A 25,805-nucleotide genomic window follows, 5' to 3' on the forward strand; every position below is an offset into this window, starting at 1 on the left:
CCCTTCTTCTCTGTTCTTTCCTTTTTCACCCTCATCAGTTTAATGCTTAACTAATTTAATGTGTGAGTTTATCCCTAAAGCCACCTGCCTGCCTCCCTCCCTCCCTCCTTCCCTCCCTCCGTCCCTCCTTCCTTCCTTCCTTCCTTAGCTTCCTTCCTTCCTTCCTTTAAAATAAAGGCAGTCAGGGTTTTAAATATACCTCTAATTACCACATTAACATCAACTCACATGTTCTGTGATACTTTCATTGTTTTTCGTTCTAAACATTTTATAAGTTACAATTTGACTTCCTTGTGTTTCTTAGGAGTACATTTTTTTTAATTTCCAAAAATATATGGGAGACATTTTTGTTCCTGTTTTTAAGATTCTAAGAAATGCATTTCTAAGAAATCAATACATTTAATTATGGTCAGAGATTGTGGATTGTTTAATATGAAGTCTTTAAAATTTATTGGGATTTTGCATATGATCCAGTATTAACTCAGTGTATAGTTGCCATTTGAATACAGGGCTCTACATACATCTACTTTAAGCTTGTCAATTGGATTGTTCAAATCCCTATCCTTAAAAGTATTTTGCCTGCTTGATCTTATTACTTTTTGATGATATGTTAAAATCTCTCCATATTATTGTGGGTTTGTCAATTTATCCTTGCAATTCTGTTAGTTTTTGCTTTTAATATTTCAAGGTTCTGACGGTAGGGGTATACCCCTTAATAATTTGTATGTGTATCTTCTTGTTACTCTTTTTATCCTTTGTAATAGATCCCTCTATTCTATTTATTATTTTGACTTGAATTTTAATTCATCTTTTTTTTTAAAGATTTATTTATTTTATTTTAGAGAGAGATAGAGCAAGCATGGGGGAGGGGCAAAGGAAGAGGGAGAGAGAGAATCCTCAAGCAGACTCCCCGCTGAGTGCAGAGCCCAACACAGGGCTCAATCCCAGGACCCTGAGATCATGATGCTGAAATCAAGAGTCAGATGCTGAGCTGACTGTGCCACCCAGGCACCCCAATTATTAATATTGATATACCAGTTTTCCTTTGGTAAGCATTTGCTTTGTATGTATTTTTCATGTTTTTATTTTCAGCTTTTGCTGTTTGGGATGTATATCCTAAAGTTGGCAGAGAGAGAAAGATATATAATATTTCTGCTTCCTCCAGTCTTTTAGTGTCTGTCATTAGATAAAGATATTCCTTTCATATTTATTGGGATTACTGATTTGGACTTGCCTTGACCATCTTAATTTGCATCATCTTTTTTAGCATGCTCTTTTTCAATTTTTTTTTCTTTCATTTTACTATCTCATTATTTGGGTTAGTGAAACTTCTATTTTCCCTTTCTTTTATTTACTGACTTGAAAGCTTATTATTGTATTTTTCTTATTACTTGGAACAATAACTTTTTCTAACAAAATCAAAAACTATTCAATTTGTCCGTCCTCTTTCTGGTCAAAATCAGGACCTTAACATATATTAAAAATTTACTGACTACCTCTCCATTTTGCATACCCAATATTTTATTAAGTCCACCATAATTTTATCAATTTCTGTACCCACCATTGTTTTTTGCATCTCACCCTTAATCTGGGCTCATTTTCTTTCTTGTTAAGGAATATCTGTAGAAGTACCTTTAGTGATTAACCACTTTTAGTGAGTGATTATTTGACTTAGTGATTGTTTATCTGGGTATGGAATTCTAAGTGGACAGTTATTTCTCTGTAACATCAAGAAAATATAACTCTGTTGTCTTCTTCAATTTATTGGGATTCCTTAATGTGTCATCTGTCTTGTCTACTTACTAATTTTTTGATTTTCTCTGTATTCTTAATACTTGATTTTACTAGGATGTGTCTAGATTTTTTTTTCCTTGGTGACACCTAGCATTGTTTTAATTCTCCCCTTGGATGTCTACTGAACATCTCAAAATTGGACCTATAATTTTCCACTCTAAACCCACTCTACTCACTGTTGTCCCATTTGGATTCATGGCAATTTGGTCCTTCCCCAGTTGCTCATACAAAATTTTGAAGTCATCCTTGCTTCATCTCTATTCTCTCATGCCCCACATTCGACCCATGAAGAAATTTGGTTCTATCTTAAAATGGATCCAGAATCCAGGTACATTTCACCATTCCCACTGCTGCCAAACTGGTCTAAGTCGAGATCATTTCCTGCCTGGATTATTCCTGTAGTATCTCTCCTGTTTTCTCTGCTTCCGACCTAGTCTCCCCTGTCCTCTACTCAGAAGCCATAGTGATCTTAAAATATGTTGGATCCTGTCTTTTTTCTTTCTTTCTTTTTTTTTTTTGGTCAAAACTGTCACTGCTTCCCCATTTCATTTATAGCAAAAGCCAAAGTCCACGGTCAACTACAAGGTCTTACAAGGCTTATAATCACTTTCTCATCCACCCTTCCTTTAGTACTCCAATATACTGCTTGAACATACAGCATACTCTTATCTTTGTATTAACTGGCCTTTCTGCTTGGAATGCTTTTCCTTCAGATAGCCAGGTGGCTAACTCCATCACCTCCTTTGGGTCTGTGCTCAAATAACACCTTCTCAGTGAGAACTATCACAACCATCCCATGCTAATCCAATCTCCTACTCTTCTCTATTTCATATCACTTTTCATCTTCTAAATTGTTATAAAATTTACTGACTTACTGTGTTCATTGCTAATTTTCTGTCCTTTCACTAAAATATAAGTTCTGAGTGCAGGTATTTTTACTTTGTGTTTAATTCTATATATAAAATACTTAGAACAGGCCCTGATACAAAGAAGAAGCATAATAAATATTTGCTGGGTAAATAATGAACCAATAAATAATTCTTATTTATACAGAACTATCACATATAATATAATATAATATAATATAATATAATATAATATAATTAATATAATCCAATATTAGATCTTATGTATTTTTACAGCACAGGAATACAATGAGATAAAGTTACAACCCAAAGGTCAAGTAACTGGCAAATGGTTAAACAAATTTTGCTATAGCCATACAATGGAACACTACTCAACAAAAAGGAACAGAATACTGATACATATAATATGGATGAATATCAAAAACATTAAGTGAAAGAAGACAGATATAAAAAAACTGCATATGGTATTATCCCATTTATATGAAGTTTTAGAAAAGTCAAAACAACAGGGATGGAAAGCAGGTCAGTAGCTGCCCAGTGCCAGGGGGTGGGATGGGGATTAACTGCAGGACATGAAAGAACTCTTGAGGGCTCTCAGAGTTTTCTAAAATGCTCTTGTGGTGGTGATTACACTATTGTTTACCAAAACTCATTGAACTGTTTATATAAAATGAATAGATTTTAGGGTTTGTAAATTATTCCTCAAAAAGCTGTAAGCAATAAATAAACAAATGCAGTTTAGATGATCCACACATTATCAAAATTTAATCTTTCTTTGATTTAGGAAGTATATCATAATCTGGAGGCATCTTCAGAATGAATTGCTGACTCTGTGCTGGAAAGATGCAGATTTGGCAATTAATAAAGCTCAGAGCCTCCTCTGTAGCAGCCCATTGTTCATCCTTAACTCTTGGTGGAACAAATCTCTATCATAGTACTCACTTTTATAATCATTTACGTGTAAGCCACAATACCCACCCTTCACTATATATATATATGAACTCTCGCTGGGGTAGGGTCCGTACCTCATTTATGTCCCATGTGCTATAGGTGCTGGGCTGATGGGAGGTGCTCAGTCAATGTAATTGAACGAATAGACGATTATTCATAGCATGGCATATAAAAGCAAATTTACAGTCATTGACAGACTTGATATTATTTTGCTATGGAGTCTGTATACTATTATCAAAAGCATACATATAGTTCTAGATGATTTTTTTAATCCATACTTCAAGTTGCTGTAATTACGGAGGTAATGTAAATGCTTATTCTTTTGTTCATCACATATGTATCGAATGCCCTCTGTGTGCCAGACATTTTGGTAGGTCCTAGGGATGGATGTGATGGTTAATAAAACGATGATTTGGGGGGCGCCTGGGTGGCTCAGTTGGTTAAGCGACTGCCTTCGGCTCAGGTCATGATCCTGGAGTCCCTGGATCGAGTCCCGCATCGGGCTTCCTGCTCAGCAGGGAGTCTGCTTCTCCCTCTGACCCTCCCCTCTCTCATGTGCTCTCTCTCATTCTCTCTCTCTCAAATAAATAAATAAAATCTTTTAAAAAAAAACACGATGATTTGGGGGCGCTTGGGTGGCTCAGTTGGTTAAGCATCTGCCTTTGGCTCAGGTCATGATCTCAGGGTCCTGGGATCAAGCCCCACATCATGCTCCCTGCTCAGTGGGGAATCTGCTTCTACCTCTCTCTGCACCACCACCCCCAGCTTGTGCTCGCACCTGCTCTCTCTCTCTTTCTTTCTCTCTGTCTCTCAGATAAATAAATAAAATCTTTAAAAAAAAAAAACCACACCAATGATTTGGACCTTACTTTAAGCAATTGTTTTCTGTAAATTGGGCAGTAATTATTAAAGATGTCTTTAAGGCTTGGTCTCTATAGATTTTGATCAGTAATTAAAGATTATTAATTTTACAGCAGCTGTCAGAGTCTTAGACACTGTGGATGAGTAATTTATCTTTCCTGTGGAATGAAGTGCAGCAAATTACACACTATTTCTCCTGGGGCGGGGAAAATTTTGGGGAAAGGAAATTGCAGCACCACCCATAAGGTCTTTATTTTCCAGGATAAATCTTCCAACTGTCCAACTCAATCACTAAGTAAGCACACGTGAGATACACCACGCCCTCTGTGGAGACTCACTAAGGGCAAGGCAGGGGCAAAGTATTTTGATAATCCTAGCTTGAGCAAGCAGTAGAAGGAAAACTCAGGAAATAAATCATATAAAAATATGAGAACAATAGGAAAGAAAAGCCTGTTTTACAGGTTTGTTTCCTGTTCTAATACTTGTGGAATGTGTTTTTCTCTCCTACTGATGCTTAATATGACTAGAATGCCCAAAGTTATAATTCTTTTCTTAACCAAAATTCTCCTTTGTCTGTTTATATTTTCATGTTAAAACTAAAATCTCTCAGAATTGTCCAAATAAAAGGCATAGGAAGCATTTGGTTGCAATGCTATAGAATAACATTTAAAAAAGTAAACGCTAGTTATGTATACAGAATTTCAACTGAAATTATAAGATCCAGTAAAATTTTAATTTGCATTTTAGTGATTACATTTTTCTTAGTAAGCTTCCTTTCACAAAATGTAGCCAAATTTTGGAGTAATACAAAGTTTTCAAAACCCAGCACACATTCTACTAGAAAAAGTACCTTAATACTTAAAAATGTTTGCATATTAGTTTTTAGTTTCTGAGTTATGTATTCTTTTACCTGATTATTAGAACCCCTTGTGTTAAAATAGCCTTCTAACTTTAAAAATTGCCTTCTAGCGTGCTCGCTTCGGCAGCACATATACTAAAAAAATTAAAACTGCCCTCTAGCACCTCCATCAGCGGAAGGAAGAAAAGACAGTTTTCTGCTTTTTAATAAATCTGACAATGGTAATAGAAAGAAAATAATTGGCTAACATAGTGGTCTTAGATTACCTGTGAATTTTAGTTTTTTCTTCTGACCATTGTATCTAGAAAACAAACTAATACATTGAGGAAAAAAATCCTATTTGGGAAATTACTCAGTTTTAATCACTAAGTTTCATTTCCTTCCCAGTAGGAAAGGGTTTTTCTTTGACTGTAATTCCCCTGACTCAGGGAAATGTCTGTAATTCGCCAAATTTTCATGGCCAAGTCCAGGAATAAGAGTGGCAATTAAGAGAATCCTTGTCTACTTGTACATGGCCACCACCAGCCACTTTGCTTCCTGGACCACCACTCTTCTGACCAACATCTCATCTGCTCGGAGTCTGCCTAACCCTCCTCTCCCACCCACTGCTGGTGTCTCAAAATGGATCTTGCAGCATCTGGGCAGAGCAGACCCCCAGGATGTGTATTCATGGCATTTGTGCTCTGAGGGAGAAAGATCTCACTCTTTCTCCCACTCCCAGCTTAGATTTGGCCGCCTAGAAAAGACTGGCAGTCACCTAAAGGATAGGATTTGGTAGTGATGACTGTTCTAATTATACAGCATCTTCTCTAGCCACCAAATTATGTGTCTACAATTTGGACTTGGACCTAGTAGGTAGAGACTTTTCCACAAATAGATGGCTAAAGTTTAGGTTTATTTATGCTTTTCACTTTTATCTAGCAGATCTAGTGATTTCCATCCATCAGGGGTGTATGTGTAACTTCAGGTACCCCAGGTAGGAGAGCTTCATAACTCCAAATCAGACAGACCAGTGAAATCTGTGTGATAAGGTAAAATGCTTGAAAACCTCAATGTGTACATCCAACCTTTTTATCAAAAGGCAAACCAGATTCAGGAAGGGGAAATTCTGCCTAACTAATCCACTCACTTTAACTTCTTTCTGGAGGTAAACGAATAAATCTTTCAGGGATTGAAAGATATTTAGACTGTAGGGTGGAGAAATCAGTAGATGTCATCATTCTATATTTTTAGGAGACCTTAACATAGACTATTGCTCAGTTTCAGTCATGGTATGACCTGATGACAGCATATCACAAAGGATGAAAGTAGTGGTATGCTGAAGACAGCTCATACAAGCCAGTTGGTAAATTTCCAGGAATTTTGCAAACCAATTGACATAAATTTTGCAAGCCAGTCAACTGCTTGTTGAATTGGCCATTGTAGGAGTATTTACATTAAGGAAATCGGCAAATACTACTTACAAGTCACAAATCAATCTTGTCCCCCACCTCCAGACAAACCCGAGTGTTGAGTATTTATCAGGATATCACTGGATAAGAGTTTGGTTTAGAAATACAGACCAAAGAGCAGGACCAATGGGATAAATGCTAAAGAATTATAAATAGATGGCTTCCTCAGAATTAGATGTTGGCACTAATCTTATTTAGCATTTTTATAAACTCCCTGGAAAGAGGTAATACACAGAGAAATGTCCATATTTTTCCGATGACATTAAATGTTCCCATAGTTAAACTATAAACTGTAGGATTAACACCCAGAGCTCTTAGTAAGACTGTAAATTGGCTGAATAATTGATTATCTCTAATAAGGCAAGAAAAAGGCAATTTTGGAAATTATCTTAAAATACTCTTGTTAGATGATAAATTCTAACGTGATGACCTATAAATGGAATTTAGGGATTTCTGTAGACTTTTTCTGTGTTCATTAGTATAATTCCTTAGCCTTGATAAAAAGGCAGCAAAATAGAATAACTGCCCCACCCTTATAAAGAAACCTTGATGCACACTTATTGCAGTTGTGGTTGACATGTTTCAAGGATAATGTAATGGAACTGGAAAAGTTTCAGAGAAAAGTGTGTAACCTGATCGGGGGATTATAGGAATCTCAGATGAGGCTAAGATTATATTAACTAGCGAATCCTGAAAGGTTTTGAATAAGGTAAACATAGATGGATCTAGCAAATCCTGAAAGAAGAGAATTTTATAGAGTACCCCTTTGATGTTTGAAATAAGAATTTGTAGAAGAAATAAAAAAGAAACACACTATTGTTTCTCAAGGAAAAGAAGTAATGATAGCAAAAATAGCCTCAGATTTAGCCTTTGTCAATTTAAAAAAGTCATTACATTTACCTAATTTTTAAAGATTTATTTATTTATTTATTTGAGAGCGAGAAAGAGAGAGAGCATGAGCGGGTGGGGCAGAGGTAGAGGGAGAGAGAATCTGAAGCCGATTCCCGCCTGAGTGAGGAGCCCAACCAGGGCTCAATCTCACCACCCTGAGATCATGACCTGAGCAGAAACCAAGAGGCGGATGCTTAAAGGACTGAGCCACCTGGAGCCCCTCCATTTACATTTTTTTAATGTGCAAAATTTACTGTGTATTTCTTATGATCAATGACCTCCCTTATTAATTAGGCTCAATCAATGGAAGGAAGACTGTGAAGTTTCCTCCTCTCAATTTAGGTTGAGAAAACAGGTAACTTGAATTTTTTTTGTTATTGTTTTAAGGCAAACTTACTAAAGTAAAGAAATGGAAGAGCCATTATAATTGTTCACTCTCACTGATGAGTCCCCCAGGTGGGCTGTGTTCCCAAAATACAACAGTTTTGCACTTTATAAAGAAATTTAGTTGATTGATTTCATTGCCCTAATTAGAACTCACATCTTGGTTAATCCTCAATTTCATTAAAAAAAAAATCAAGTGTCTTAAGAATGAATTAGGCAAAGGGAAGTAGATAATTGATCACAGTATTCTAGGGGAAAAAATTCTCCACAAGAGAGGGTGGACTCTTTGGGTGTGAACAAAATAGGGCAACTTACATCATTACAATGAAACAGACAAGTAAATGTCTTTCAAAAAATAAAGCAAGGTTGTGTGTGATCTTAATAATACAAACTTCAGAAAAAAAAGATTTTCATGCTTAAGGTATTAAATAACTTAATTATTATTTTATTATATATATTATCTAGCTTTCTAATAGTTTAGAGTGGAATGTCTAGGATAATCTGAAAAGTGAAAGCTGTGGCAAATGAATTAAATATATTACAGTTAATTTGTTACTTTTTAATGAAATATATACATTCAGAAAAATGCACAAATCATGGTATACAGTGAAATTTCATCAAGTGAACACATTTATGTGACCACTACCCAGTCTCATGCACTATTGATATATATACACATATATACACACACACATATATATACATATATGCAATTGATGAGTAATCTATAGATTATATATAATATATACTATATAATCTATATATATAATCTATATATAATGCACTATATATATATAATCTATAGATTACTCATCAATTGTATATACCAAGAGTATTTATCTGTATTCGTATTTTTAAGAAATTTGGGGTTAAGATTTACTTATGGGAAGTTTTAATTCAACTTTTAGGGAATGTTAGCTTCCATTACCCTTTGTTTTTGTTGTTTTCACCTTTTTGTATATTTTAAACACCTTACCACAAGGTTTCAGAGATTTCACAGTGATTCTTTTTAAATAGGAGAGGTGCGCTTCCCGGAGTTTAGGTGGTAGAGAGCAGTCTGTCCTTTGCTGATCTCACACACAGAACCATCTTTCAGATTTATTGTTCAACGTAACTGAGGCCACTAATTTTTTTTGTTTGTTAAAAGGAAGCTACTTTTTAAAACGAGGAAAGCCCCACACAGGGCAGACCTCTAACAGTCCTGCAGTACTGCCAACAGAATGTGAGGAAGAAACCAACTTTGAAGAACAAATTTTGTTAAATTAAGTACCGTGACTAAGTACTTTAATTCCTTTTCTTACAGCCCTAAAGGATCATTTGACATTGAACCTTTTAAGTTACGCGGGAGTCGCCTGAACTCTCTACTACCCTAGGGGGGTGCCGGTCTTACCGCCCCCGCAGGCGCCGCTGGGCCCGCCGGGCCTCTCCCCTTCCCACTACTTCGTGCCCCTGCGCCCATTCCCCTCCTCCCCTCCCCCTCGCTCTCTCCCCTCCCTCCTCCCCCGTGACCCCTGACCCCAGCTAATCTGCATAGAGGAATGACAGGCATCCGCTGGGCAGGATCCGCCTCGCCGGCTGCGGCCGGCCGGGCTGGGAGACCCGCGCCGGGGAGAAGGTGAGGGAATCCGGCGGGCAGCCCCGCACAGCCTGGGAAATGAGCGCTTGGAAACCTGCCTGCGAACGGACCCATGATCGAAGGACCAAAGGAGCCGCGTGATCGCCAGACCTGGCCCCGCGACCCCAGACATGGGTCAGACCTCGGTCTCCACGCTGTCCCCGCAGCCCAGCAGCGGTGAGTCCGGGGCGCACGGGGCGCCCCCGCCGCGCGGGCGCTGGGCTTGCTCAGGGCAGCTGGGACGGCCGAGGGCTCCGCGGCAGGTCGGGCTCTGCCCGAACCCGCCAAGTCCCTCGGAGAAACCCGAGAGGTAGCGCTCCCCCAAACTCTTTGTCGTGGAGAAGTGGAATGCGTTTTGGGATCCAGCCGGTTTTACCTTAAAGGCACAGGCTCCATTTTCCGTGCGGGATGCCTCGCCTGGGTGTTTATCTGAATTTCTTCCGAGCCTGAACGTTACGAGAAACGCCATTTGCGTATTGCAGTGTTTTTAAAACGCGAAACTTAGAGAGCAAGATAAACGTGCCAACAGGTTTTTCTGTATTTACGCTTGGCTTCCGAACAGACTAGAACTGAATTCTTTCAAGCTTGTCAACTGATTTATGGTTTGTTTTCGGAGTAGAAGTGCTGGTTGCTTTCTCTTATCCTGGCAGAACTCTGAATACTTCGTAACTTTAAAAAAGCGTGATCGTTTCAAAAGATAATTTGTTTTATGTTAGGCACATAAGCTATTAAACTGGGGAAAACGTACCTCACAAACTCAGTTGTCGAGGGCTAAAGTTCGTTTTATGGAATCGTGTGTAACGTTTCTAAGTTACAACGATCTGTTTAAAAAGTTTGTTTTTTCCATTTTCTTTAAAAAAGGGAAGGAAGGTAAGCCTGGCATTTCTCCAGCAGGGTAGGGTTAAACAACTTTTTGGTGGCGTTACTTGTGATTGGATAATGAAATAAATGTAAAAAGTCCTATTTTGATATTTTTCCATCAACAGTTAAAAAAAAAAAACCTCAAAGGGGCTCTTTACGTTATCCCTTGAGATATCTGATACACTTTTAAAATTGTGTAAACATTAACAGGATCTTGCTGAAAGGAAGTGACAGGGCAGAGATGAAGGTTTTTTTAATCAGCTCCAGGATGTCTCCCAACTAGATAGCATTCTATCATTCCAACTTCCCCCCACATGGGTTTGTTTATACTGCAGTGCTTCACACCCTGAAAAATCATAAGCTTTGCTGGGGCTTATGTTAATGTCCACAAAGGAGGAACCTTCTACAAAGGAGAGAAATCAAAATCCAAAAAAAGATCACACCTTCCCTTCCTGTTAAGGACAAGGTTGTACAAAGCTCCAGAACATCAGAGCCATATTGATATGGCTTTTAAGGATAGGATTGGGGCGGGGGGCAGGTGGTGATTAGGATCTTAACTTTAGTAAACTATCTTGTGCAAATGAGGCTTAGTTGCCTTTGTCTTACTTTAAAGCAGGGTGACTTCTTTCATATTAAGGGAGAGTTATTATTTTAAATTTCTGCACTGGTAAAACAGAATTAAATCATCACTCGAATACAACAAGTATAAAATACTGCCCTGAATTTAGTTCTTTTGCTGCAAAATATTGTTAGGGTTAATATTAGAAAAGTGAATTTTGCCTTTACGAAAAGCAAAGAATATTACATAACTGATCACTAAGAAGCAGAGTAGAATCTTAAAATATGACTGTCCTAGCTCTAACCCAGTACAGCAAAAAATACCCAGATTGCTATAATTCCCAATAAAATGACTAATCATGTCAAGAAATTGTACAGCTGATGTATACAAAAAGTTATTTATTTATTTATTTATTTATTTAAGATTTTATTTATTTATTTGACACAGAGAGACAGCCAGAGAGGGAACACAAGCAGGGGGAGTGGGAGAGGGAGAAGCAGGCTTCCCGCGGAGCAGGGAGCCCAATGCGGGGCTCTATCCCAGGTTCCTGGGACCATGACCTGAGCCGAAGGCAGACGCTTAATGACTGAGCCACCCAGGCGCCCCTACAAAAAGTAATTTAAACAAAAGGTTATGCTTGACCATAAAAGATATTTGATTTGGGCTTTTGTAAAATAATTGTTACAGGCCACGAGTCGGCTTGCTTTTCACTCTCTTAATTTTAGTCTCTTGAACTTTCAGCTTAGGGCTGCATCTGTTTCTCTAGGTTTTAGGAAGACCATTAATCACTATTTCTGAAAACATGCAGTGAGAACCATTATTTCTATTTTTTAAAAACAACTTTATTGACATATAATTAACATACCATGAAATTCATCCCCTGACAATGTACAGTTTGTTGTTAGTGTATTCAGTGTTGTGTAACCATCAGTCTGTTTTCCCAGCCTACTCAACCTCCAGCCCCAGTCCTAATGAACCACTAATCTACTTTCTATCTCTATCGATTTGCTATTTCTGAACATTTCATATGAATGGAAACATACATCACGTGCCCTTTTGTGACTGACTTCTTTCACGTAGCATAATGTTACCAAGGGTCATCCGTGTTGTAGCATGTATCAGTACTTCATTTCTTTTCATTGCCAAATAACATTCTACTGTATGGACATACCACATTTTATCTATCCTTCCATCAGTCGGTGGACAAATTTGGATTATTTCACTGTTTTGGTTCTATGACTAGTGCTGCTATGAACTTTATGTGCAAGTTATTGTGAACATATGTTTTCATTTCTCTTTGGTATATTTCTAGGAGTGGAAACACTGGGTCACATGGTAACTCTATGTTTATGTTCTGTTTTAAGGAACTGCCAAGCAGTTTTCCAAAGCAACTGTACCATTTTACATTCCCTCCAGCAGCGTATGAAGGTTTCAATTTCTCCACATCCTTGCCAATACTTGTTATTTATCTTTTTGATTGTACCCATCCTAGTAAATATGAAGTTGTATCTCATCGTGGTTTTGATTTGCATTTTCCTAATTACTAATGACATTGAGCGTCTTTTCATGTAAATGTTGTCCTGTATGTTTTCTTTGGAAAAATGTCTATTCAGATCCTTTGCCCAATTTTAATTGGATAATTTGACTTTCTATTATTGAGATAAAAGAATTATTTATGTACGAGAGATAAGTCATTACCAGATATGTGGTTTACAAATACTTTCTCCCATTCTCTTGATTGTCTTCTCACTTTCTTGAAATGATTTGCAATTCAGAATTTTGAAATTTTGATTATTTCATGTTTATGGGGGTTTTTTTGCTTTGTATTTTTGGAGTTATATCTAAGAAACCATTGTGTAACCAATGTTAAAATTTACACCTGAGTTTTCTTCTAAGAGTTTTATAATTTTCGCTCCTACATTTAGGTCTGTGATACATTTTAAGTCAATTTTTATGTCTGATGCATTGTAGGGCTCCAATTTCATTCTTTTCCATGTGGTATCTAGCTGTCCAGCACCATTTACTGAAAAGATGATTCTTTCCCTCTTGAATTGTCTTGGCACCTTGTCAAAAATCAATTGACAGTATATGTAAGGGTTTATTTCTGAACACTTTACTTCTGTCCCATTAGTCTATATGTCTATTAATATGCCACACTGTGTAGCTTTGTAGTAAGTTTTAAAACAGAAGAGTGTGTCGTCTAACTTTGTTCTTTTTTTAAAATTTTTGTTTTTTAAAGATTTTATTTTTAAGTTATCTCTACATCCGACATGGCGCTCGAACTCACAACCTGAGAGCTGTGTGCTCTACCAGCCGAGCCAGCCAGGCACCCTAACTTTGTGCTTCTTTTGCAAGATTCTTTTTGCTATTCTAGTCCCTTTGCATTTTTGTATGAATCAGTCGGCTGTCAATTTCTGCAAAAAAGCCAAAAGCTGGGACTTTGATAGGGATTGTGTTGAATAACACTGTTCTCTTAACAATATGAAGTCTTAAAAACAGAAACAATATGAAGTCTTTCAATCTGTGAACACGAATGTCTCTTCATTTATTTAGATCTTCTTTGATTTCTTTCCACAATGTGTTATAGTTTTCAATGTATAAGAATTGCTCTTTCTTTGTTAAATTTATCCCTATGTATTTTATTATTTTTGATGCTATTATAAATGCAATTATATTCCTATTTCATTTTCAGAATGTTGCTACCTAGCATATAGATACACAAAAATAAATTTTTATATATTGATATTATACCCTGCAAACTTGTGGAACTCATTTTTTAGTCCCAGTAGTTTCTTAGTGCATTCTTTAGGATTTCTATTTACAAGATCTATATACAAAGTCAGGTGCAAATAGAGATAATTTTACTTCTTGTTTTCCAATCTGAGTGTCTTTTATCTCTTTTCCTTGTCTAATTGCCCTTACTCATTATACACTATCATGTTGAATAGAAGTGGCAAGAGTTAATTTTTTTTTTAAATGTAACAGAACATTTAATTACATCAGTTTCCCATCAACACACTAGTCATTTAATCATGATTATATTGGTCATTTCCATTGATTGGCAGGAGGTTCTTCCACTAAAGGCACCCATGATTTCCACTGTATCATTTTTCTTGCCAGACTTAGTTCATTTTCAGCCTGAAGAATCACCTCTTCTAGTTGGCCACCCTGAAGTTGGTCTTCTAATTTCTTAACATCTGGTTCTGCTTTAACTGTACTCAGCTTCTCATTTGTAATCTGTTCTGTATACTTTCTGTATGCTGCATTTCTAGGAATTTGCTCAAGAACATCAAGAATCTTTGTGTACAATATTCTTAGCCTCTTGTGTGACTCACATACAGCCAGTCCCACGAGCCTGGTGGTCTTCTTCAGCAAAGCCACCATGACAGAGCCCAAGAGTGAACGTTCTTGTCTTCTTCCTGATCTAAAGGGGAAAGCAATCAGTTTTTACCATTTAGTGTCATGTTAGCTGTGGGTTTTTCATAGATGCCCTTTTATCAAAAAGTTCCCTTCTGTTCCTAGTTTGTGAGCATCTTTGTCATGCAAGAGTCAAAGGCTTTTTTTTTGCTCTGTTGAGATATTCATTTATTGTCCTTCGTTCTGTTAATATGGTATAGTATATTAATTGATTTTCTGATGTTAAACCAAGTTTCCATTCCTGGAATAAAGCTTACACAGGTATGGTGTATAATCCTTTTTAAGTGTTGCTAGATTTGGTTGCTAGTATTTTACTGGGGATTAGATCCATTATTTCTAAGCACAGGCTAAAATGTAACCAAGGAGGGTGGTTTCAGTACCCTCTGGCCTCATCCCCTAGAAGCATTGAGACTTCAGTATTCCCCTGACCAAGTACAAGGCATGGTAGATTGGACACAATAAATGTTTGTTGAATATATGAATGAATCAACAAATATTCTCAAGGAACAGCCTGATCACTTTAAGCCAATGATAATATGAATGAAGGTTATGTTTGTTTTTTACTTCAAGAATTCTGTGTTATTCTGGCCCTGTTGTCTGAAGGGTGGTATCTAAATCCAGTAACCATTTCTTCTGTCTTCTTCAGCACCACCCCACCCCCACTGTGTCACACAGACCAACTCTTGGCTACTTGGCCTCTGCCCTGGAGTTAAAAGGGCAGAGAAAGCCACTCTTTAATTTTTAGGAGACAAGGAACAAGTGAGTAAAGTATTCAGCATCACACCTAGGCCATGATAGAACCTCTATCTATCCGTGTTTTTAGGTTTTCATATTTTGGTCAGTGCCCAGGTCCTGCCCAGAATACTTATACCCATTTCTGTGTAAACCTGGTATAGGAAGAAATCATGAAGGCAAAAATGGATAGAGTTTATTTTCCTTAATGAAAATAACATGCACATGATTAGAAGTAAAACTTTATAAGACAATTCAGGCTAAAAGTGAGTTTTTCTCCCTTCCAGACCCCCAGTCTCTTCCCAATTATAACCTGGAATGAACAACTTTTTTTTGTTTTGTTTTCATTTCAGAAAATTTTCATTCAAGTATATGTATCTTTATCAAAACACAGTAAGATATGTTATATAGTTACTGCTCTAGAGTTTGAGTTTTTCATGTAATATAACTTCAAAATATTTCCATATTGATATTTTTAATCCTATTAACAAGCAATTTTATAATATATAAATACATCGTAATTTTTTAAAAGACCTCTATTATTTTTTATATTTTATGTTTATATTTTTATATTGTTTTGGGGTTCTTTTGTGTGTGGGCTATTATGAAAAATGCTGAAATGAGCATCTTTATCTAAACATCTTGAACTACATGGACCAGTAAAATCCCAGCAGTGGACTCGTCAAGTCAAAAGATTTGTATATTTTATTTTGATAGACTTTGCCAAATTACTCTCAGAGAGCCTGTATATCAGTATATCTGCTCAGTATATGCAAATTCCTTTTTCTGAACTCCCACCAACACTGCAGGCATATCAGGATCTCTCTTAGACCATATAGTGCTTTGTGAGAAACTGAAGTCACTCCGTCTTCTGAGTGAGGCAGCCCTGCAGGCACAAGATTTAACAAGTGGAATATTAGCAGGAATTCAGTCCCAACTCATTCCCTTGCCTGGAGATGCCCTTGTGCAGTGAACACTCTGCACAACTATACATGACCACAATGTTATGCATAATTAATTTGAAAAAATCCATGTCAATCTGTATGCAAAAAGGGATATCTCACTTTGATTATGAGTGAAGTGGAGCATTTGTATTTCTTTTTCTCTGAATTGCTTATAGCAAATCTTACAGATTTTTGTGTTAAGATCAGCCTTGTGCTTATCATGTATTGTAAACATTTTTCTATGTTTTTCTTCTTAAATTTGTTTTTCATAAAAACCATTTTCATGTAGTCAAATTGATCAGTTCTTTTCTTTCTTATAAACTAGAGTTAAGAAACATGTTTTCCTTCACTGTTTTTCTCATATTTGAATATTGGATCTCTGTAACTTGTTCTGTTTAAAGTGAATGATTTAATGATATTAAGTTTTTAAACTTATGTATAGCAAAAAACCCATCATCAGCAAATTGAAAAATGAAATCATGAAGTTGACAAAATATTTGCGCTGTATATGGAAAACAATGATAAGTATCTTAATGTACTAAGACCCTTAAAAAGCAGTAAGAAAAATATCAATAAGAAAAAAGTAAAGGCTCAAACAGAAAACAAGAAAAGAACATGAACAGGCATTTTTCAAAATATCTGATGGCTGTAACTGTGAACTCACTGTAGGTGAGGAACTGTTCTAAGTGCCTTGCTTGAATTAACTTTTTAACCCTCACAACATCCCTAAAGGGTAACTACTATTAATATCCCCATTGTGCAGATGGGGAAAACTAAAGCACAAGAGTTAACTTGCTCACATTACTTAATCAAAGAAGAGACATAATTTACCAATTGGTATATGAAATAGTTTCAGCAGTTTAATGAAAAAAAAAAAGATGTCATTGATCACCTATGAAATGAGCAAGGATTTAAAATAATGATTCTCAGACGATTGTCTTGTGGTAGTTTAAATTGGCACAACCTATCAGAAGAGCAGCTTTGGTGATATATATCAAAACCCTTAAAATGTGCATACACTCAGACCCAGCAGTTGCACTTTCAGAAGCATATTGAAAAGGAAATAATTACTCGTTCACTGGGACAATGTTTATTAAAAGCCAAAAATTGGAAGTAGCAGTCGAACACCAAGAAATTTTTTCAGTTAATGGGAATACAGTCATATAATGGAATAAACCATTTAAAAATGGTGTAAAATACGGGGCGCCTGGGTGGCTCAGTTGGTTAAGCGGCCAACTCTTGTCTTTTTTTAAAGATGTATTTATTTGAGAGAGAGAGAGCTCGTGTGCATGTGGGCACACATGCATGAGCAGGGCGCGATGGGGGGGCAGAGGGACAGAGAGTCTCAAGCAGACTCCCTGTTGAGCAGGAGCCCGTCACAGGGCTCCATCCCAGGACCCTGAGATCACGACCCCAGCTGAAACCAAGAGTGTGATATTCAACCAACTGTGCCATTCAGGCGCCCCTTTAGTGGCCGACTCTTGATTTCAGCTCAGGTCATGATCTCAGGGTCCTGAGATCGAGCCCCACGTGGGCTCTGTGCTCAGCAGGGAGTAGGCTTGAGGATTCTCTCTCTCCCTCTGCCTCTCCCCCTGCTTGCGTGCGTGCTCTCTCTCTGTCAAATAAATAAATCTTTTAAGAAAATGGTGTAAAACATAATTTTGAACAGTGATTTTTATAATAAATAACAAAAATATTAAAAGGCAGGTTTAAAATAAAGATTCTATTTTTAAAATATGTGCATGAAGAGAAATCTAGACAGGGGTGGGGAGAAAGAGAGGAATTTCATTGCTGAGGAGGTTGTGTGACTGTCCCGGCTTTCCTCTGCCTCGCACACAATCCTAGCCAGGACTTCCACATCCTGTGTCCACCTGGACCTCCACTGTAATTAAAGCCACAAGCTGACTTGTAAGTATATCAGCTTTTCTCTAGCTGTCCTCGGACTCGGCTTTAAGTTCATTGGCTGCTTTTCAGCCACTTTTTTTTTTTTTCTTGTGAATTCCATGATGAAAACAAAAATAATTGGTCCTACCATAGCCATCTTCTTTTTGGGCTGAATTTTCTTCTTAGCCTATTTGATCATAACACAGATGCAATTGCTCACCTGGAGATAAAGAAAATGAGCAAATATTTGAACTTCATTTACTTCTCTTTGGTCGATAGCTCATCAGGTCTGGTTGACGAGTAATATCCCAGATATTTTTGGCTGCAATGTATTTTTTCTTCAGAAGTCCAAGAGGATAACAATCAGTGGGGGAGTCAGACTTCACCTTTTGCCTACTTAATGCAGTAGGGAAGGAGATAAGGACTCTGGGTTGTTGATCCTCTAATTAAGCCTCTTTCACTTGAGTAAAGGAAAAGTTCCAACACATTTTCTTCTCTTGAGGGACTTCAGTGTAAGAGGCTAACTGTCTATTCTTGGGAGTCTCTGTTCTTGGGAGTAGAGATACATATTTAGTGAAGACTCAACTTATGTAAAAGTGTTCTTGAGGTAGAAATAGTCTTAAGAAAATAAACACTTGGTCTACCCTCTATTCCACCGCTATCTGAAGCAGGGAAACCCAAACCAAAACCAATAGTTCTGTTCCCCAGAAGGGAATGGGCAAATAACATTACTTTTAAAAGTTTGGTCTGTTATTGTTTATATTTGCTTACTACTCCTGTTTATTTTGGTTTCAAGGGGTGGATGTTTTTATTCATATATACCTTCTGGCAAGGATGACATTCCAGCCATTACCGCTAAGGGAATTTGGGTTGACAAAGGAGGGACTGAACTGGTGTTTTGTTTAAGAATAACCTGGAAAGCTGTGCTGGTATGTGCTGGGTGGATATATTCCTGCAAATCAGGCTTGCTTTGTGAAGCAATATTAAAAGGAAAAAGAGTGACACTTTCATCCAACTGAAGTAATTACATGGAAGGTTCTGTGCTGGGCTGTGGGGGAAGATTCGAAGGGGAATCATACACAGACCCTGCCCACGAAGGGTCTGTGCCTAGAGGTCTCATCCACTTGGTGGAGATGGGCAGAAAGGAAGGTGGAAGGAAAGGGACCCCTGGAGAACTATGAGGGCAAATCAGGGAAGCCAAAAAGTACAGAAGGGGGGACAAGGATTCTGGCCCACACAGGTGGTGGGAACCACTGAAGGTTTTTTATCAAATGAGAAATCATTAGAGCTTTGGCCCCAGGGGATGGATCTGCCTGCCCCCTGCAGTATTGATTTCCTGGGGGAGACCGAAGGCAGGACCAAGAGGTCGGCTCTGATAATCCAGCAAGTTGAAGTGAATGCCCTACCTGGGAGGGTGGCTGGAGAAATGGGAGTGGGGTGATGCTCATGTCTGTATCTGCAGCTCAGCTCTTGCCTTGCTCTTCCAGGCTCAGATCTGCAACTGTCTATTGGGCAGGTCTGCTTGGGTCTCTCATGGGCATCTCACAGGTAAAAGGTGTCAACAGAAGGCTTGAGTTTACCCTCCAAACCCCTTCTTCCCTGAACTTTCCACATGTCATCAAATGATACCTCCCACCACTCACTCATTCTAGCCAGAAGTTGAGGATTCCTCCTTGAGTTTTCCCTTCCCTTTCACACCAGACCATCAATGTGTCCTGTACATTTTCCTTTCAAAATATATCTCCAGGCCCCTCACTTCTGTCTTTACTGCCACCTTCCAAACCTTGACCGCTCATTGCACGGAAAGCTGTAGTGGGCTCAAGCTGATCTGCTTCTGTTCTCAATCTCCTGCAATTCCTGTCTCACACAACAGCTAAAGTGATGTTCTAAAACATAAATCACGTCACTTCTTACTCACAACCTTCCTGTGTCTTCCCATTGCACTTAGAATGAAATCTAGATTTTGTAGTCTGGCCCTCCAGGCCACACACGGTCCTCTATGATCCTTGGTCCCTGCCCCCTGCCCCCCCCCCCACTACAGCTTTACTCCCTGTTTCAGTCATCAGACAAACCTGGCTCATTCCTACCTATGACCTTGGCAGTTGCTGCTCACTCTATCCAGGATGTAAGGGACACTCTTCCAGTAGCTCTTTACAAAGTTGACTCCTTGTCTTCAATCCAGCATGACCTGCTTCATAGAGACCTGCCTTGGCCAGCCCTCTTCAGAGGAGCCTGTCCACCCACCCCTAAAGCTACAGTTCTCTGCTCTTTCATTGCACGGATCTCTCATTGCACCGATCTCTCAGATTATCCTGTTTGTCATTGTCTCCCTTCACTAGAACCTAAGCTCCAGGAGCTAAGGGACCTTATCCTGTTTCCCAATCTGCCTTCTTATTCTGACATCTATGCCTGACACAGCTGTTTGTTGAATAAATCAATGGCTCTGTCTGGTCAGATTGGATATTAATAGAGTGATAGGAACTGAATGGAAAGTTAGCATCCAAGAAGTGTATGGTTGTTTAAACCGATTCTTTAGTATTTACCTCCAGTCTCTAGCATGCTTACATTGCTAATTATCGATTGTACAGCTTGACACATTATTATTGACCTCACAGTATGGAAACTGAAGACATAGCTTTGTTTTTCACACCTTCTCTGACCCCTGTCTCCCCGCCCCATCACGCATTTCCCATCCTTCCATGTTCTCATCTTCCCAGCATTCGTATATTGTACTTTTGATTAGAACAGTATTCTGTATAACTATGTAAAAATTGGTGATAGCTAAGCCTTGTGGTAAACCAGGATTACTTTTTCTTTCCTGCATGGCTTTTGCTTTCTTTACTGGTGTTTTTGTTTGCTTGAAAAGGGGCCTGCATACTCATCTCCAAATCTTTCCCCAATTATGTAAATCTCTTCTCAGTATGCTCAAACACTTTTGTTATTCTGTCAAGTTCGACTGTAAGAAGTGAATCCAAGTTGGACTGGATTTCCTCTAAGCTTGCTGCCTGGCTGTTACCCTGCATCTCTCTTCATTTCATCGTGGGGAGTCCTCCCACTTCCCTCTTGTGATGGATCTCCGGATTGCTAGATCAGAGTCTTATCTTCTCTGGGTCCATTTCCTAATTTGGACAGAGCACACAGGTAGCTTCTTGAGAAAAGCTCATGGGACGTGGTTTTTTTGAGACCTACTACGAAGACATCTTTATTCTGGTTTTCTACTTGGTCGATAGCTTGGCTGCGTCATAGGGGAGCAAAGCAAACTTGCTGTAACATGTCAAAATACTACTGTCACTTATAATTAACCACAATTAATATTTTCTCTTTATGTAGAAGATTAATTTTTTCTCTTTAGCACATAGCTTTTAATTAATTTCAAAAGACTTTCTCGACGGCGCCCAGGTGGCTCAGTCGTTAAGCATCTGCCTTAGGCTCAGGTCATGATCCCAGGGTCCTGGGATCGAGTCCCACATCGGGCTCCCTGCTGGCTGGAAGCCTGCTTCTCCCTCTCCCACTCCCCCTGCTTGTGTTCCCTCTCTCGCTGTCTCTCTATCAAAAAATAAATAAAATCTTAAAAAAAAAAAAAAAGACTTTCTCGAATGATTGTCACATGAGAACTCAACTTTGATCTACTCTTGTTGTTTATAGTCTAAAAAAATATTTTATGGATGTTTAATGTTTTATAGCTGAATGAATTAATTTAAAAATATGTTTACTGTGATAATAATGGTACTTTACAGACTTTGCTGATTGTGAGAATCACCTAGTATGCCTGGGGAGAATACTCAGTTCTGGGCAACAGCAAAATCCATCTCTTGGATAGGGGTCTCAGAATCCGAATTTTCAGCAAGCATTCCAGAAGGTTCTTAACATGAGAAATATCCTTTGGAGATTAGCAGTGTTTAAAAAGTGGCTTCAGATGAAAATTTCTCTTCATTAACAATGTGTCTTCTCTTGACGTGAGGTAGAAGTTACAAAATGTCCAGTTCAAAAACACTGATGTTCTGTACCCAGTGTCTTGATAAATTTGGTCAGTAATATGTCCTGTTCCGAGCAAGTATTCCCATTGTCTAGTACAATTTTGGCAAAATCTTGTTGCCAGAAATTTTTTTGCTCTTACGTACATTTTGCTAATATTATAAACTGCAAGATAATTCATTTCCCACAATATAGTCAGGCTTGAGGTAAATGTAGTTACATTAGAAAGGAAAGAAGTTAATCTGCAGAATGACAATTACTGTTTAAGGAAAGGACACAGAATTTTGACTCTGTTGCCTTTTTAGGAAGACCTCCTTGAACTTCCATCTGAGGTGGCTGCATGCTAATTACTTAAGGCGGAACCAAAGTGACAGAGCAGGGGGTTGAATGAAAACAGGTGTTTAATAATGCGTGGGAGGGACTGTAAGAAAGATTTTAGTAAGATCTATTTTCTAAAAAGGAGGCTGAGCCCTTTTCTCTTTTAGAAATGTGGGCAGCAAATTCTGAAAACTTCAAAAGGAAGCAATCATTTATTTAAAAATTCTTTTCATATGTTCCTTTCAGAAATGTTTGGCTTTTTATTTTTGCCTCTGTTTGTACTTCAGGGGTCTTTCCTTTCAGTGATGTGCCTATTTTGCAGTACATTGCCCAGTGTGAAGTAAATTCCAGTCTTAATTGGGGTCTCTTAAAAGCTTTTACTAAAGGGTTTCTAGCCTCCCGGAGGAAAAGGCCACTGTTGTTTGTCTAAGGTGCTCTGAGGAGGGCCTGCTGAGCATTGCCTTGGACCTTCCTTCCAGAATAAAAATGCTTCTGACCACAGCTGGGTAGCCCACAGGGCTGAGTAGGGCAACCTGACAGGATGATTCAGGATTGCAATTGCCGATTTCATCTATTTAAAGGGATTCTGTGTTTTTCAAAATTTCTTCTGCATCTGTAAAGTTAACTCGCGCTGACCTGCCAGGCTGTCTGTGGAGGAGCTGGCTGAGGATGGAAACTTGGAATAAGCCAGAACGAGTTAACTGAGCTCATGTTGAATGTTCCTGTGTGTCTAACAGAGCAGTGTTTCATTTTCCTAAAGTCTACTAAAACGGAATTATATACATATGTGCGCAACTAGTGTTCTGTCGCTTGGAAAGTACTTGGCTGCCAATTTTTTAAAGAAAACATGAAAAGAATAAAATCAAACTGGAGATTTTAAAAAGGATCTAGAACTGTACACTTTTAAAAAGACTGAATCCCCTTTAGTCATCAGACCATGGAATGTCAGAACACACCGATACTTCATTTTTCAAATGATGGTGTTTTAATTTATAAAGCCATTAAAAAATGATTATAGTAGAAGCCTTTAAAGAACTTTCTTTTCCCCTCTGTTAGGTGGGGTGGGGTAGAGATGAGGTTGGAAGCTGTGTGACATTTTCATTCTGTCTTCAGTGTATGAATAAACAGCTTTACAGACAATAGTAAAGTCTGTATTAGTTTGCTAGAGCTGCCATAACAAACTCCTACAGACTGGGTTGGCTTAAACAATAGAATTTCATTTCCTCACAGTTCTGGAGTCTGAGAACTTAGGACTTAGAACTTAGAAGTCCAAGATCAAGGTTGGGTTTCTTCTGACGCTCTCTCTGGGCCACTTTCTCCCTGTATCCTCATATGGTCTATGAATGCACAGGTCTATCCAATCTCTATTGTCTTACCAGGGCACCAATAATTGGATTAGGGCCCACTCATTATGACCTCATCTTACCTTACATACCTTTATAAAGGCCTTATATCCAAATACAGTCACATTCTGAGGTGTGTCACACTTCACTTGGGGTGAAGACTTCAACAGATGAATTTTGGGGGGCAAAATTCAGACATAACAATGTCCTTAAAACAATGTCCGCAGTTTACAAACTGAGATCCACTCACAATGGCCCATAAACACCTTGGATCCATTGTCTTTTTTCTGGTTTCTTCAGTTCCACTTCCTAACAGATTATAGCTTCTTCCCTGCTCACCTTCAACAGTTCCGCCACATACTCAATAGATATGACCTGAGGAAGAGGATGCATTGAAGGTGTTTTTCAGCAATGGGAACCAACATATGTCACTAGGCAGTGCCACTTAAGAGATGAGGCATGGAATGTAAAGATTATATGTGGTAGAATTAAAAATAGTCTATGTGAACACTGTTTCTGCCATATTTATGTTAGAAATAATTACCTCGTGAGTGGAGCACCAAATTGATTGTGTAATGCTAAGAAAAACAGTGCTTATGAAGATGCGAATCCCAGTGTGGTCAGCAACTATGTATGTACCACCTGACTAGTTTTATAATCTTTGAGGTCCCTGAATGTGAGACACACTATTTAGAGAAATGCTTTATTCCCAAATGTCACTACATATATATTCGTCTTTTCTGTGTTTGATTTTTTTCTTACTCTGTATGCTTTTATTATCTTAGATGTGTTTGATATCCAGCAGAGTGACATGTTTCTTCACAAAAAGCTGCTAAAATAAGAAATAGAATGAATAGGGATGCTAAAGAAAGATAACGTTAAAACACCTGTCAGAGTAAAGCCAGAACAGGAATGTTCTCTCCAGAAAATGCAGCAGCCCCATTGAGTCAGGTTGGTAATTCAAAGATGATTCACGTGTGACTAAACACATTTGTATTATGTCCCATACACATTGCAAAACACTTAGCAGGCTTTGGTAATGGCTTCCTTTCTCTTGTTAAGCTCTTGACTGGAGTAGACAGATTGGGTGGACTTGTTCATCTTGTCACAAGGCATGAAAATAGTGCTTCAAAAACATACCCACCTCCATGAGGTTCAAAATTCTTTAATATAAATGGAACAGGTCCCTCAAGCCATGAAGCACACAAGTAAGACGGGTGCATCAGAATCTAGCAATCCTAGATCCTCCCTCAAAAGGGTTGAAAACTCTCCAGACACCTAAGAGATGATTTAATTTTTTGGCATCTTTTGGACCAGGAGTTTCCTAGAAGTAAGTTAGATCTTGAGATGGCTGAGATACAAGGCATTCCTAAAAAGCTCCATGTAAGACCCGGTTGTTTCGGCCCCTGATCTGAATCCAAAGGGTGATGGAGTGGGAGTTGGGGGGTGTACAGGAATTCCTCAGCCAAGCTCCACACCCATTAGTTGTGACCCTGTCACTTTAGTCTTTTAAGGCATTGAGTAGATTAGAATCAGCCAAACACTTAATCTAAGGATGGTTAAAAGTCACAACATTGGTGTTTTTCCAAGTGAGAACATTTCTCTTGGATTCAACCCTGATATTTCAGATTCAGAATTCAATGTCCTAAGACCTAAAGATGAAGTCTTACTATATACAATGGAAATAACTGATAAGGATTTAATGAATAAGTACTTAAGGTTTTGCATTGCCGGTCTAATGTTATTTTTATTGTCCGGTATCTAATCCTGGGAGCAAAAAGAAAGAGCACAAGGTTCCTGTCAGATCTCAAAAAGGGAGTGGTACAGAATGAACACAGGTCCCCTTGATAATGACTTCTTAGCCAGTCCAGTAGATGATGATTCTCAGTAAGTATGAGTCCTTTAGGACTCAGGTATCTATGTTGAATTTATTTATTTATTTTTTAAGATTTTATTTATTTATTTGAGAGACCCAGTGAGCGAGAGAGAGCACAAGCCAGGGGAGGGGCAGAGGGAGAAGCTGACTCCCCGCTGAGCAGGAAGCCCGATGTGGGACTCCATCCCAGGACCCTGGGATCATGACCTGAGCTGAAGGCAGAC

The 25,805-nt window shown here is 38.3% G+C and overlaps 1 protein-coding gene and 1 pseudogene across 8 annotated transcripts in view; one reads left to right on the plus strand and one right to left on the minus strand.

Annotated features, from left to right (window-relative positions):
- PHACTR2 (phosphatase and actin regulator 2) overlaps positions 1–25,805 on the plus strand; it is a 255,603-nt gene that overhangs the window by 123,022 nt on the left and 106,776 nt on the right. Inside the window, exon 1 of one of the 8 annotated variants that reach the window (XM_081827430.1) lies at positions 9,598–9,849. The exons of the other annotated variants lie outside the window; for them this stretch is intronic. Within the exon in view, the coding sequence (XP_081683556.1) occupies positions 9,804–9,849 (46 nt within the window). The 5' untranslated portion in view covers positions 9,598–9,803. Of the gene's footprint in view, positions 1–9,597; positions 9,850–25,805 lie in introns of those variants that run through there. 8 annotated transcript variants of the gene reach the window in all.
- On the minus strand, positions 13,938–14,476 carry LOC102736299 (NADH dehydrogenase [ubiquinone] 1 alpha subcomplex subunit 5 pseudogene; annotated as a pseudogene).

The sequence above is a fragment of the Leptonychotes weddellii genome, chromosome 8 (assembly GCF_054177405.1).
Source record: "Leptonychotes weddellii isolate Sample4059 chromosome 8, ASM5417740v2, whole genome shotgun sequence".
Lineage (NCBI taxonomy): Eukaryota > Metazoa > Chordata > Mammalia > Carnivora > Phocidae > Leptonychotes > Leptonychotes weddellii.